The following is a 15,492-nucleotide window of genomic DNA, read 5'->3' as shown; positions in this document are numbered from 1 at the left end:
TTACACCCGGTTCCATTATGGGATGGGTTGCAACTTGTTCCTTGCTGGGCCAAATTCAGAGGCGGAACCTGCCTTGAGTCCTGCCTGAATTTTGTCCCACCTTGCCCTGTAAGCAGCCAGGATCTCACCTTGTCCTACAGCCTCTTGGGCCTTGGCACAAGACAAGCGGGTAAACGTATTCTTCATATGTAGAAGTTTTGAGATTCACACCTTTATGGCCTTTACAGTTAAAGGGATCACAGGTAGCAGGTCGGCCTATGCAGTCCTAGGCAAAGGGAATCAATTGCCCGAATCAGCATTCTGCTTCTGATGTTGCCTGATCATCATGGAAGGTTAGCAAAGGCTGAATCAGATTGCACCCCCAAAAAGTTGCAATAATGATGATGAGGATTGAGTCACCCCGGGGTTTGCAACCCTTCCAGGGTGAGCCAACAGCTTCCCCAGACGAAAGCCCGCTTTTGCAAAGACATCGTGTCCCGAACCAAAACAAGCGCCCACAAATACCGCAGATGAAGGCCGCTCTCTCGGGAAAGTTAATGATTTGAAGCAGTTTGCAAAAAGGGCAGGATTTGCAGCCTTTGTTTTGAGCGTCAACAGGAATTAGTGGCCGGGTTCTTTTCAAAGCCTCGTCATGGCAACCACGCAGCGAGCCACCCAACCAGGGCGTGGGAGGATTACCACATGATCCGTCCCCCTTCAATGGTGGCTTTAGATGTAAGCTCCAGAGTATCGGCTGATTTAATGGGCTGTGGGGGCCGGTTCAAGGCGTTGGGGTGACTGAGGTCAGAAAGCCAAAATGGCGCCCACACCCATTAACTGACCTGGGATGCAATAAGTTTCTCTGCACAAGCTTTTCACTAAAACGATCATTACAAACAAAAGCAACGGTGTGCGTTGGTTTACTCGGAACCTTCTTAATTTATTCTGCAGCTCAAACCCACTTGGATCATGTCCACATACCACATGTTTCAAGCATGTTTAGACCCCTTTGGCAGTCGTGGATTTCTGCCCCCCAAGAATTCCAGGAACTGTAGTCTATCCCTCACTAAGGTACAATTTCCAGCAGCCTACACAAACTGCAAGGGACGCGGGTGGCGCTGTGGGTTAAACCATAGAGCCTAGGACTTGCCGATCAGAAGGTCGGCGGTTCGAATCCCGGCGACGAGGTGAGCTCCCGTTGCTCGATCCCAGCTCCTGCCCACCTAGCAGTTCGAAAGCACGTCAAAGTGCAAGTAGATAAATAGGTACCACTCCGGTGGGAAGGTAAACGGCGTTTCCGTGCACTGCTCTGGTTCGCCAGAAGTGGCTAAGTCTTGCTGGCCACATGACCCGGAAGCTGTAAGCCGGCTCCCTCGGCCAGTAAAACGAGATGAGCGCCGCAACCCCAGAGTCGGCCACAACTGGACCTAATGGTCAGGGGTCCCTTTACCTTTTTACACAAACTGCAAGCAAACTACAGTTCCCATTATTCTTGGCAGGAGGGGTGGAGCTGTGTGCTTTACTTGTGTGACATGGATTTGAATTCAGATAGTATATACTAAACATCATGGGGTTTTCTTTCTGGGGGGGGGGGTTGGAGAGAGAAAGCCATGCACTACAGTCCAGTTCTTCCTCATTAGGGGTTTAGCATGGAAACTCCCTGTTTTATTTCCTTTTTATTTACAGGGCACCCACAGGACAGTGTCATCCATTTCCCCTTTGGTTCTTTCTCTCCCCCCCCCACCCCCAGAAAGATAGAAGAGGAACCAGCCCTTCTCTTTTCTTTTCTTTCTTTCTTTCTTTCTTTCTTTCTTTCTTTCTTTCTTTCTTTCTTTCTTTCTCCTCATTTTTAACTTGGGTAGTGATGTATCACGGTAGTGAACCTATAACCGCATTATTTGTGGTTGTATTGTGGATTTAGCATTACAGTGGTGCCTCGCAAGATGAAAATAATCCGTTCCGCGAGTCTCTTCATCTAGCGGTTTTTTCGTCTTGCGAAGCAACCCTATTAGCAGCTTAGCGGCTTAGCGCTATTAGCGGCTTAGCGGCTATTAGCGGCTTAGTGGCTAAAAGGCTATTAGCGGCTTAGCGGCTTAGAAAAAGGGGGGGAGCGAAAAAAATCGCAAGACTCGCAAGACGTTTTCGTCTTGCGAAGCAAGCCCATAGGGAAATTCGTCTTGCGAAGCGCATCGAAAAATGGAAAACCCTTTCGTCTAGCGGGTTTTTCGTCTTGCGGGGCACCACTGTAACTCTGGAACTGTATACGCAATTCTGAACAAACTAAGCCGGAGGTATACACTCGAGTATACACTTTCAGAATCCGTGCTAAATACATTACTTCTGGTAAATGAGCCGCATAGCAGAGCTTTCCAAACTGTGTGTCACGACACATTAGTGTGCTGGCTGCAATGTGTAAGTGTGTTCCGCAAATGCTCCACATCAGGGTTGGAAAGGGGTTAGTTTAACCTCTGGTTTGCTAGCAAAACTGAATTGCCATGTCACAAAATGATGCACATCTAAAAAGTGTGTCACCAGCATGAACAGTTTGGAAAGCACTGCGCTAGAGGGGTCATGGAAAATGTCCCGGGCTTTTTAGACTCATCTACCCATGAAACCAAAGGGGGTGCATTGGTTGTGCCAGGTGTGAAATATCTTGGTGTTATTTTCAGATCTCCTACCCCAGTAACTCACTAAACCACTCTGACTCCATGGGGAAAATAGAGAAACTAAAGAACTGCCCTTGGGGAATCAGGACATTAGGGACGTATAAATGCAATGTCCTTTGCACCCATAAGGAACAGGAAATCGCCAAACTTCCTCCAAGGTTAAAGATGTGCTGCTGTTCTCAAGACTTCTTTTAAAAATCTAACTAGATACACACTCCAACACAACTGGTTCATGCAGTTGCTGTGGGAGTTTGTCTCACTGTACAGCCTCCAAAGAAATTGTTTACAAATGTAAAAAGATAAAATAAAATTATAATGTTCCAAAAATGGTGTAAAGTTGCATCTGTGTTCATTCTGTAAGCTCTCACTCTTTCCCTGTCTATTTAGTGCTGTGCCGTATATATATGAAGAGTCAGAAGACAAGTCCTTGCCCCAAGGAGATTACAATTTAGAAAACAGGCAATGGAGGAAGTGGGAGATGCATAACCCCTCAACCATCCTGATTTGAGCAGGACATCCCGGAACTACGGAAGCCATCCCGGTTTCTGATTGAATCCCAGAATGTCCTGTATTTTGGTGCACCACTCTGGTGCAAGTCAGAAGAGATCCTATGATCTTTCCTTGGGCGGGGGGTGGGAGGGGGAGCAGAGTCAGGCCCCCACAGGCAGGCCTTACCTGTTACTGTCAGGATGGTGGCTCCAATGACCATGATGAGAGTCTGCAGAGCATCTGTATAAATGACAGCCGCCAGCCCACCTGCAGACAGTAGACAGGGAGAGCAGATCTGAATTGCAGAGCTGAGTTTCAATCAGCATAATTTGGGGTGCTTCCAGTTCCTCTCCGTGTTTCTAACAGAGGGAGCCCTTCAGAACTTGGGGGGGGGGACACGGGTGGTGCTGTGGGTTAAACCACAGAGCCTAGGGCTTGCCCATCGGAGGTTGGCGGTTCGAATCGGAACGGATTAATTTCGTCTTGCGAGGCACCATTCCTTCTGATTTGTTTGTTGGGAGGTTAGATGACAGTCTCAGCTGTACTATACATTTATACCTCTTTAAATAGGGACGCGGGTGGTGCTGTGGGTTAAACCACAGAGCCTAGGACCTGCCAATCAGAAGGTTGGCAGTTCGAATCCCCGCAACGGGGTGAGCTCCCGTTGCTCGGTCCCTGCTCCTGCCAACCTAGCAGTTCAAAAGCACGTCAAAGTGAAAGTAGATAAATAGGTACCGCTCTGGCGGGAAGGTAAATAGTGTTTCCGTGCGCTGCTCTGGTTTGCCAGAAGCGGCTTAGTCATGCTGGCCACATGACCCGGAAGCTGTACGCCGGCTCCCTTGGCCAATAAAGCGAGATGAGCGCCGCAACCCCAGAGTTGTTCGCAACTGGACCTAATGGTCAGGGGTCCCTTTACCTATATGTTGGAAGCCACCCAGAGTGGCTGGGGCAAGCAATTCAGATGGGCAGTGTATAAATAATAGAATCATCATTAAGGAATGGGACGTCCCTATTTTCATGGGAGAAATGTTGGAGGATTATGATCCACCGTGCATCTTACCTGCAATGGTGTAAATGGCAGTGACGACCAGCATCAGGACAGTGGAAAGGTAGAGATTCCAGCCTAGGCACACTTGAACAAATAGGGCTCCTGAATAGAGGTCAGTCTGCAGGGGTAAAGAGAGACACCATCAGGGGTTTTTTTTGCGGGGGGGGGGGATGCTCAGCTAGGACAGGCAAAAGCCGCTTCAGAGCTTTGCCATGCTTTAGACCAGGGGTCAGCAAACATTTTCATCAGGGGGCCAGTCCACTGCCCCTCAGACCTTGAGGGGGGCCGGACTATTTTTTGGGGGGGAAATGAGCAAATTCCTATGCCCCACAAGTAGAAATGCATTTTAAATAAAAGGACACATTCTACTCATGTAAAAACACCAGGCAAGCCCCACAAATAACCCAGAGATGCGTTTTAAATAAAAGGACACATTCTGCTCATGTAAAAACACACTGATTCCCGGACTGTCCGCAGGCTGGATTTAGAAGGCGATTGGGCCAGATCCAGCCCCCGGGCCTTAGTTTGCCTACCCATGCTTTAAACTAACACCTGAATTATTATTTTTAATAGTTATTTCAGTACCATCTGCCAAAGGAAGCTGCTTCATCTGATAGATTTCCAGCTGTCCTTCAATATTGGGTTATGAGCACGGGAAGCAATAGAAGAAGAAGAAGAAGAAGAGTTTGGGTTTGATATCCCGCCTTTCACTCCCCTTCAGGAATCTCAAAGCGGCTAACAATCTCCTTTCCCTTCCTCCCCCACAGCAAACACTCTGTGAGGTGAGTGGGGCTGAGAGACTTCACAGAAGTGTGACTGGCCCAAGGTCACCCAGCAGCTGCATGTGGAGGAGCGGAGACGCGAACCCGGTTCCCCAGATTACATGACTACCGCTCTTAACCACTACACCACACTGGCCTAGGTTGCCACTTTTTCCGCAGACCGAGGCTCTTGTGCCTTTTAACGTCTGGACATCAGGTAGAAATCCACAGGTGAATCCTTTCTAGGTATTAAGGTGCAAAGGTCCGCCCTATTGAAATCTCCCTGCCAAGGTGTTGCTCGCAGCCTAGAGCTTCCCAATGGGGACATCTGGTTGCCCCACTGTGGAAAACACAAAACCCGACTGTAATTTTTGGTCAGATTCTGCAGGGCTCCTTCCTGAGGGGTGATCAGCAGTCTTAGCCCTGTGTTCGTAGTACAAGCAGAGACCAGGTCTTAAAGCCAGAAGATGGCTACAAATTCCACAGGTTCCCATCACTCGGGTGGAATGGAGGAGTTGCATGTGTTAACTTCCAGCCTGTTATGTGACCTGATAGGGGACTCATCACATTCCGACACATAAGAAACGCCTGCTAAATCAGGCCAATTTCCCATCTGGTCCAACATCTGACAAACCGGACGTTTGTGCGAAACCCTCAAGAAAGGACCCGGGCGACGAAAGAAGAATGGAGGATGAAGTTGATGGACTACGCAGAATTAGATAAATTAACAGGAAGGATTCGAAACCTGTGGGATCAGAGATTCTTAGAAGACTGGAGTAAATATATGAACTATTTGAAAAGTGATTGTGAAGAACAGATTACGCTAGTAGGACTGGAAGAAGTTTTGTAAGGTGGATTATTTGAAATATTACAAGGAAGACTATGAAAAGAATTATTAGTTAAGGACAATGAAATGTAATATAGAAATTAAGAAATGCAGAGTAAGTGATAAAGAACGGAAAATCATCAGAGGTGTTGACGGAAGTCTAAAACATTGTATAAGATGAGAAGATATGTTGTATGATTGTTGGAACTGATATGTTAAAAAATCAATAAAAATGTATATATAAAGAAAGGACCTGGGTGGAAGAGCAACACCCTCTCCTCTCCACCTGGCCTACCTTACAGAGTTGTTGTGGTGATAAAATTGGGAGGAGAAAAGCAAACTGTCTTCAGCTCCTCTTAGGAAAGATGGGGTATAAATGCAATAATAAATAAAGTTTATTTTTTTTAAAAAAAATCTGGAGCTGGAGCATCTCAACAACACATTTGGGAAGGGAAAAACGTGTTTCCGCCTGAACAATGAGAACTAGAAACTTGTTTTGGAGGAAAGCTTGGTGAGTGAAAGCTGTCTGGGTCCGATGGGAGTTGGAGTCCAGGGTGGGGAGATATGACTGAGACCAAGTAGTCAGTGGCTGATACTCTTACACAGGCCTGCTTGTCAACAAGACTTAAGGGGCAGTTTTGAGGCAGCAAGAAATTCCAGGCGAGATTTTCGACATCGCAGTTTCATTATCTGGCTTGGCAGGGAGGAGAGGCACGCCCAACGGCAGGTAGGCACAAAGAAAACCATTGAGAAACCACCCGGCTCACCAAATGAGATTCCTTTCTGTCTCCCAACCCAGGGGGAGTTTCAGAGCTTTGGATTCCAAACACAGAAGGGTACAGGCGATACTGACTGCCAACAATTGCTGTGGGACAGAACCATCAGGTCTTGTGATAGGCCCCTTTGCAAACCCCCTTCAGCCGATATCCCTAGAAGTAGGGGCCACCCTACGAAACGTGGGAACTGTGGATTCATGGCAGATGTGAGGAAAGTCTTCTTCACCCAGCAGCAAATTAACTTGCGGAACTCACAGCCACAAGGTGTGGTGTCTTCCAACAGCTGTGAAAGAGGACTGGGCGAATTCACAGAGGAGGCAGAGAAACTGTGTTAAAAGCTGTTAGCTGCTGTGGTTAGGACCAGAAGTTCTGGATGATTTGGTCATGTCTCAAAGCTGCAGTCTTTTGGTCAGAGGCCACCAGTCGTATAAATGCATTAACACTGGTGTTTATGTTCTCTTGAACGCACAGATTCATAGAGTTGGAATAGACCCCGAGAGCCATTGAGTACAATGCCCTGCAGTGAAGAAATCCTGCCCACAGCCATCCCTGGGTGGGTTCGAACCACCAACCTTCTGGTTAAAAGCCAGATGCACTGACCCATTGCACCACAGAGGATGAGTTCTTTGGGTCTTGAAAGAGGGGCAATATAACTAGCTGCTATTGGCACTCATGGTAACTAACCATCTTACATCAGACCCTGCAAGTGTCCCTATTTTCCAGGGACAGTCCCGGATTTACAGAAGCCATTCTGGTTTCTGACTTGATCCAGGAATGTCCCCGTTTTCCTTAGGATGTCCTTATTTTCATTAAATAAATATTGGAGGGTATGGACTTATGCTACCAAGGAGACATCTATACAACCTTCAGAAGACGTCTGAAGGCAGCCCTGTATGGGGAAGGTTTTCAATGTTTAATGTGTTTTGATATATGTGGGAAGCCACCCAGAGGGACCCCAGAAGAGACTTCAGCCCACATTGCTTAAACATTTTGGGTGTAGTAGACCCAATTTGAGTCACATGGAATTGAGGCAAATTGATTGATTTTTGTTGCTATATATATTTCAGCAATCCCAAAGTTTGGATTCAGTAGCACAGATGTTGTAAGGATGTGATGGAACAAACCCCGTTGAAGAAGAGAACAGTGGTTACCCAGACCTCATTGCTGGTTGCAAAGACCACCTTCTCATAAGCTGCCGGCTGAGTCATTCTTGGCAGGGGGTTGGACTCGTTTCCTGCTTGGCAGGGGGTTGGACTCGATGGCCCTTGTGGTCTCTTCCAACTCTATGATTCTATGATTCTATTCTATGTCTTCTGCCCATTGTACAATTGGGGCGTTTGTGTGTGTATAGACCTCTCCTTCCAGTACCCTCCAATATTTCTCTGGTGAAAATAAGCACGTCCTATTCCATAATAATCACTGCAGATGGTGACAGCAGCCACAAAATTAAAAGACGCCTGCTTCTTGGGAGAAAAGCAATGACAAACCTCGACAGCATCTTAAAAAGCAGAGACATCACCTTGCCAACAAAGGTCCGTATAGTTAAAGCGATGGTTTTCCCAGTAGTGATGTATAGAAGTGAAAGCTGGACCATAAAGAAGGCTGATCGCCGAAGAATGGATGCTTTTGAATTATGGTGCTAAAGGAGACTCTTGAGAGTCCCATGGACTGCAAGAAGATCAAACCTATCCATTCTGAAGGAAATCAGTCCTGAGTGCTCACTGGAAGGACAGCTCCTGAAGCTGAGGCTCCAATACTCTGGCCACCTCATGAGAAGAGAAGACTCCCTGGAAAAGACCCTGATGTTGGGAAAGATGGAGGGCACAAGGAGAAGGGGACGACAGAGGATGAGATGGGTGGATAGGATTCTCGAAGCTCCCAGCATGAGTTTGACCAAACTGCGGGAGGCAATGGAAGACAGGAATGCCTGGCATGCTCTGGTCCATGGGGTCACGAAGAGTTGGACATGACTAAACGACTAAACAACAACAACAATTCCATAATAATGATAATAATAATTTTATTATTTGTACCCTGCCCATCTGACTAGGTTGACTAGGTTGCCCCAGCCACTCTGGGAGGCTTCCAACATATATAAAAACATAATAAACATATAGGTTTGGGAGGGGGACTTCCCTGTACAGGCCTTCCATTAGATGTCTTCTCCTTGTTTATCTCCTTGGCTTGGGGGTCAAACCAGCTTAACTAGAACAATGGCTCCACAATGGAGCCCTGGGCATATGAGTCTTCACAGGCACTGTCATCACTGCAGCAGGTCCAGGGGGCTTTCAGTAGTTGGGACCCTGCTAGAGTGGCATAGCATGGGTTGCCAGTGCCCGGTGGGAGGGAAATGGATGGAGTACCCATGTGAATTCAACTGCCTAATGGTATTTACAGCCCCCAGGAGATCACAGCCGCAGAGACAAAGAAAGAAGAGTTGTTCCATTGTCTGGAGAGGTTGCTTCCTGGTTCGCCTGGAGAAGCCGTTTTCAACAGAGCCCAGAGACAGAAGCATGCAGCTGCATTGAGGCAGCACCAGATGTTGAAATTTTGCACCTCTAACAATTTTGCACCCATGTAGCCCCCCCCCCTGCTGCGCTATGCCACTGCCCTGCTGGGCTGCACCCTCTCAGCAGATGCCTGGTCATGCCAGCCTCTGGCATCAGCCAGCAAAGCAGGTGGTCTTCATTTAGCCAGATGGCTACAGATAAGCTTCCTTTGGCCTCATTGCGCTGAATTTTCATGAGCTTCTTCTCAATCCCTAAAACCTGCCTCCTCCGAAATCACACAGGCAAGGGGGGGAAGGGCGATTGCTTTCATCTAATTCAGAGGTTCTCAACCTGTGGGTCCCCAGATGTTGTTGGACTACAACTCCCATCATCCCTGAGCTCTGTGGCCTTGCTAGCTAGGGGTGATGGGAGTTGTAGTCCAACCACATCTGGAGACCCACAGGTTGAGAAAGGCTGATTCTAATTCCTTTCTCTGTTGTTGTTGTTGTTTTGCCAGCTCAGCAAAAATAAAATAAAAAATTGCTGGCCTCCTGTTCCCTCCAGGCAGAGCGACGGAGGCAGCAACGCGGAAGGCGGCAGGTGGGGCTGCCCGGCATTTTCACTCTTTCAACTTGAACAGATTTGTTCTCTTGGCACCTGCCCCGCCTTTGAATCGCCTGCCAAGTCGCTTCTTCATGCTTGGCTCCGAAGCCAGCTGCACACTCTGGCTACAAAAAAGAGAGAGCGCTTCTGTTGACTCCCCAGCTGTCCTCAGAGAAGGGGTGGGCCACGAGGTCGAGCACACACGTGTGGCAAAAAGAGATGGTAAAATTGGGAGGGATCTCACAAGCCTGGAGGGCACAAGAGCCTCCCCACGCTCAGGTCAACTGTGCCTTGTATCTTAGTTCACTGCTGAGAGACCTTTCAGAAACTGGAGGTTCCTCATGAGGGCTAGCAACGTGGTTAGCATGCAGAACCCCCCAAAAGGCTCCCGGAAAAATATAATAAACTGTATGTCCACAACCAGTCCTACACAACCGCAAGCTCGCTATGTAGTGTTTCACAAGCTTCTCTCTGAGTCGCATAAACTATGGAACTCATTGCCCCAGGAGGCAGTGATGGCCGCCAGCTTAGATACTGCTACTAATAATAATTTTATTAATTATATGCTGCCTATCTGGCTGGGTTGCCTCAGCCATTCCAACAGATATGGAAATGTAAGAAAACATCAAACATTAAAAGCTTCCCTATACGGGGTTCCTTCAGATGTCTTCTGAAAGTCAGAGAGGTTTTTATTTCCTTGACATCTGACGGGATGGTGTTCCACAGGGCAGGTGCCACCACCAAGAAGGCCCTCTGCCTGGTTCCCTGTAACCTCACTTCTCACAGTGAGGGAACCGCCAGAAGGCCCTTGGAGCTGGACCTCAGTGTCCAGGCTGAATGATGGAGGTAGAGATGCTCCTTCAGGTATACAGTGGTACCTTGGGTTACAGACACTTCAGGTTACAGACGCTTCAGGTTACAGACTCCGCTAACCCAGAAATAGTACCTTGGGTTAAGAACTTTGCTTCAGGATGAGAACAGAAATCGCACAGCAGTGGCGTGGCGGCAGCAGGAGACTCCAATAGCTAAAGTGGTACCTCAGGTTAAGAACAGTTTCAGGTTAAGAACGGACCTCCAGAACGAATTAAATTCTTAACCCAAGGTACCACTGTATAGGGCTGAGGCCGTTTAGGCTTTCAAGGTCAGCACCAACACTCAGAATTGCACTCAGAAACGTACTGGGAGCCAATGTAGGTCTTTCAGGACCGGTGTTATATGGTCTCGGCGACTGCTCCCAGCCACCAGTCTAGCTGCCGCATTCTGGATTAGTTGTAGTTTCTTGGTCACCTTCAAAGGTAGCCCCACATAGAGCGCATTGCAGTAGTCCAAGCGAGAGATAACCAGAGCATGCACCACTCTGGCGAGACAGTCTGCAGGCAGGTAGGGTCTCAGCCTGCGTACCAGATGGAGCTGGTAGACAGCTGCCCTGGACACAGAATTGACCTGTGCCTCCATGGACAGCTGTGAGTCCAGAATGACTTCCAGGCTGCACACCTGGTTCTTTAGGGGCACAATGGCTCTGCCCTGCTTCCACAGTCAGAGGCAGAAATGCTTCTGAATACCAGTTTTTGGAAACTGCCAGAGGGGAGAGGGCTCTTGTGCTCGGACCCTGCCTGCAGGCTTCTGCTTGGTCACTTTGAGAACAGGAGGCTGGCCTAGATGGGCCACTGGCCTGATCCTGCTCTTCTTATATTCAGCTTTCCGTTTGCAATATGAGGATAACACATTAGCCTGCAGGATGTTTGCCAAGATGAAGTAGATTTAAAAAATGCTTGAAATGGGCTAGAAGTAAGGTAAAGGTAAAGGGACCCCTGACCATTAGGTCCAGTCATGGCCAACTCTGGGGTTGCGGTGCTCATCTCGCTTTATTGGCTGAGGGAGCCGGCGTACAGCTTCCGGGTCATGTGGCCAGCATGACTAAGCCGCTTCTGGCAAACCAGAGCAGCGCACGGAAACGCCGTTTACCTTCCCGCTGGAGCGGTACCTATTTATCTACCTGCACTTTGATGTGCTTTCGAACTGCTAGGTTGGCAGGAGCAGGGACCGAGCAATGGGAGCTCACCCCGTCGCGGGGATTCAAACCGCCGACCTTCTGATTGGCAAGTCCTAGGCTCTGTGGTTTAACCCACAGCGCCACCCGTGTCCCTCGTGCTAGAAGTAGTGCTTTTTTAAAAATTGCTTCCAACCTGGATTGCCTTGCACAAGGGCAGCTGGAGATTCTTCTGAAACTCTGGATCCATACCCTATTCCCTGTCTGAGCACCTCACTCCAATCTGCATGATTCAACTCCCTCTTCCAAGAGAAGGAAGATCCATAAATCTGGCGGCAGCTATCAAGACGCCACCCGGGTGTGTGTGCACTTTTTGGTCAATATCTGACAGGTTGCAAAAGGGATGTCAGAAAGGAACGAGCTCGCTTTGCTGGAGGAGGAGATAGACTGCAAAATCCTGAGCAAGTACAAAGGGGTAATGCAGAATTATATGCTTTTTTCTGGAAATTAGGTTAGAGACTGACAACAAGCAGCTGGACAGGATCCTAGGCTCTGGTCAAGACAGCGCTCTGTCCACGCTGCCAGCGATTTTTCGAAAACGCTCCGATTTTGAGCAAAGCCAGTCCAGAATGCTTTGATGGCTGATGCCAACCATCACTGCCACTCGGGTACAGATGACTCCACTACTGGCAGCTGAATCTTATTTAAAAGAAGAACAGAATAATAGCCTGTTGGATCAGGCTAATGGGCCATTCAGTCCAGCATCCTGTTCTCAGACTGGCCAACCATATGCCTGTGGCAGGATCTGAGCACAAGAGCAGTTTGCAGGGGAGAGAGAGAGAGATAAAACTTTATTCTCATTAGCCAATGGACACAGCAACAGTAAAACATTACAGTTTACGCAGAAAAGGAAATTTGATATAAAAGCACAATTTAAAGTCCTGAATCTGCTCTGCTGGAGAGTCACTCAGAACAGCCAGGGGGCTCCCACCTGAGAGTGGGGGAGAAATTTGGTTCAGTTCACACCAAAAGGGAAACCTATCAAATCTACAGTTTCCGAAACAATATGCAAAGTGAAACCCAGCTTTCCTTCAAAATTTGCACGTATCTGAATTTGGCAATCTAGTTCTCTGGCCAATGTTAATACAATTACAGAGGTTTGGAGGAAGACTGTGAGTGGAAACAGCACACAAAAATGCACTATATTGCCGAAAATTGCCTGCAATCATATGGACATTAGTAAAAAGCTATGTGCAAAAAATGTAGGAAACTTTCAAACTAAAATGATGGTGAATTTCCATGAGGATTATTTTGTTTTTTTCAAACACGAAAGTTGCAAATTTCTGCAGAAATGCGAAGAAATGGATTTAAGATTGGGAAAGGAGGAAACAGGAAGAAACTCGGCTGCTGAAGAGTTGCTAGGAGGCCCTTCTATTCCCCTCAAAAAGCTTTGATTCCCAGAGTTCCCTGGGAAGAGGGATTGATTGTGTTAGACACTCTGGTAATTGTTGCTTTGTGAGGGGAGTTATGGTGCAACTCTCTGCACCTTTGCCAAACTACAGCTCCCAGAATTCTTTGGGGGGAGTTGCAGCTGCTTAAAGTGGTACCAAAGTGTTTTAAATGTCAGGTATAAATGTGTCCTCGGTCAATATGCCCTAAAGCAGCCTTTCTCAACCTGTGGGTCCCCAGATGCTGTTGAACTACAACTCCCATCACCCCTAGCTAGCAAGGCCAGAGCTCAGGGATGATGGGAGTTGTAGTCCAACAACATCTGGGGACCCACTGCCCTAAAGGGACACAACTACCCCTTCCCTCACTCTCCCCCCCCCTCTGGGTCTGATCCATACACCCACCCAGAGGGAGAGCGCATGGCAAGTGGAAGGAGCACCTCCGTCCCCCTCGCTCAGAGAGAGCAGGCAAGGAAGACACAACAGCAAGGAACAAGACCAGCTGTGGACCCCTTGCAGAAGTGGGGGGGGGGGTCCTTGACGGATACCCAGTGATGCTTCTTGCTGGTGCCTGCCCTCTCTGAGGTAGCGCAAGGGCCCCAAACCATCCAGGCGCCCTTGTTTCATGCTCTGTCTGATCTCGTTTCAGTCAGGGCAAGGAAACAACGCAAATGGATCTACAACCTGTTCCCTCTCCCCGCCAGAGCTTGCCCTGCCCCACGCCCTCTCCTGCAGCAACTTGGGAGGCATCAAACAAGTCGTCCGGGGCCCTCCCTTCTCTCTCCTCACGAGTCTTCACCCTCACACACAGCAGCCTTTTCCAAGTCAGATCACGCCAGCATTAGGTCACCCAGAAATATGAATGCTGTGCTGTTTTCCCGGGCCGGTTAAAAACCACAAAAGCTTTGCTCTGTTATTTTTCCTCTTACGTTCCGGCAGTTCCTAATTCCTTAGACATCTGTCCCTGGCCAATTATCTGAACAGCCTCAGCCCAGTATACCTGAAGGAGCGTCTCCACCCTTATTGTTCAGCCCAGACACTGAGGTCCAGCTCCGAGGCCCTTCTGGCAGTTCCCTCCCTGCGAGAAGTGAGGGAACCAGGCAGAGGGCCTTCTCAGTGGTGGCACCCACCCTGTGGAATGCCCTCCCATCAGATGTCAAGGAAATAAACAACTATCTGACTTTTAGAAGAGATCTGAAGGCAGCCCTGTTGAGGGAAGTTGTTAATGTTTGGTGTTTTATTGTGTTTTTAATGTTTTGTTGGAAGCCACCCAGACTGGCTGGGGAGGCCCAGACAGATTTGCGGGATATATGTAATAAATTATTATTATTATTATTGAGTTAGAAAGGACCACGAGGGTCATCTAGTGCAGGAATCTTTCACACAACATGGGGCTCAAACCCACCACCCTGAGATCTCACGCTCTATCGATTGACTGCCCTTTAATTTGTCGCTGCTGCTGCCCTTTGGGGAAGTCGTGTCCAAACCATTAGAGTTGCCAATTATCAGGGGTCAAACCAGGCTTCCTCGACCTCGGCCCTCCAGATGTTTTGAGACTACAATTCCCATCATCCCTGACCACTGGTCCTGCTAGCTAGGGATCATGGGAGTTGTAGGCCAAAAACATCTGGAGGACCGTGTTTGAGGAAGCCTGGTTAAAAACATTCTTCAGGGGCTGCAGAAAAAAAGAGCACTCTTGGATCAGATCAAGGGCTTGTCTGATAGTCCAGCATCCAGATTCTTGCAGTGGCCAACCTGATGTTGATAGACAGGCTGCAAGACCTCTCTTCGCATGCAATCGCCTTCAACTGGTATTCAGAAACATATTGTGGCCCCATTCACGCCATACGTTTAAACTACAACGCCACTTTAAACAGCAGTGGCTTCCCCCAAAGCATTTTGGGAGCTTTAGTTCATTGAGGGTGCCTGGAGCTGTTTGCAGGCCCCTATTCCCTTCCCAGAACTATAATTCCCAAAGTTCCCTGCAGAGGGATTAACTTCGCTCTGGGAATTGTAGTTCTGTCAGTGGAAAGAACGATGACTCTTTAAATCAAAACAAAATCAGCAATGAACTAAAAACAGATGGAAACACAGGCCAGCTTTCTAAATGTATGCATAGGCTTGTCTAAAGAAAAATGTTTTAGTAGGCGCCGAAAAGAGCACAGCGGAAGCGGCTGCCTGGTATCAAGAGTCAGGGAGTTCCACAGTTTAGCTACACTAAATGGTCAATGAGGAACGGGTTATTATGGGGCACCTGTAACGGGGCCAGTTCCACCCATCAAAGCAGCCATGTGGGTATATCTGGGGCAAGGCGATCTTGCAGGCAAACCTGTCCCAAGTTGTTAAGGACTTTCTATTCTAATAGCAACCCTTTGAACGTGGCCCGGTAGCAAATCGGTACCGAGTGCAGATCTTGG

General features: G+C 48.2%; 1 protein-coding gene across 1 annotated transcript in view; it reads right to left on the bottom strand.

The window, feature by feature from the left end:
- The window catches only part of SLC5A10 (solute carrier family 5 member 10), a 98,940-nt gene that overhangs the window by 68,470 nt on the left and 14,978 nt on the right, over positions 1-15,492 (bottom strand). The window contains exons 6-7 of the mRNA XM_081889194.1: positions 4,195-4,300; positions 3,321-3,401 (exon numbers count right to left, since the gene is read on the bottom strand). Of these exons, the coding sequence (XP_081745320.1) occupies positions 3,321-3,401; positions 4,195-4,300 (187 nt within the window). The remainder of the gene's footprint in view (positions 1-3,320; positions 3,402-4,194; positions 4,301-15,492) is intronic.

Source organism: Podarcis melisellensis, assembly GCF_964234715.1.
Source record: "Podarcis melisellensis genome assembly, chromosome: 14".
Classification (NCBI taxonomy): domain Eukaryota; kingdom Metazoa; phylum Chordata; class Lepidosauria; order Squamata; family Lacertidae; genus Podarcis; species Podarcis melisellensis.
The sequence above is the reverse complement of the archived record's forward strand: the minus strand, read 5'-3'. Positions and strand labels throughout refer to the sequence as shown.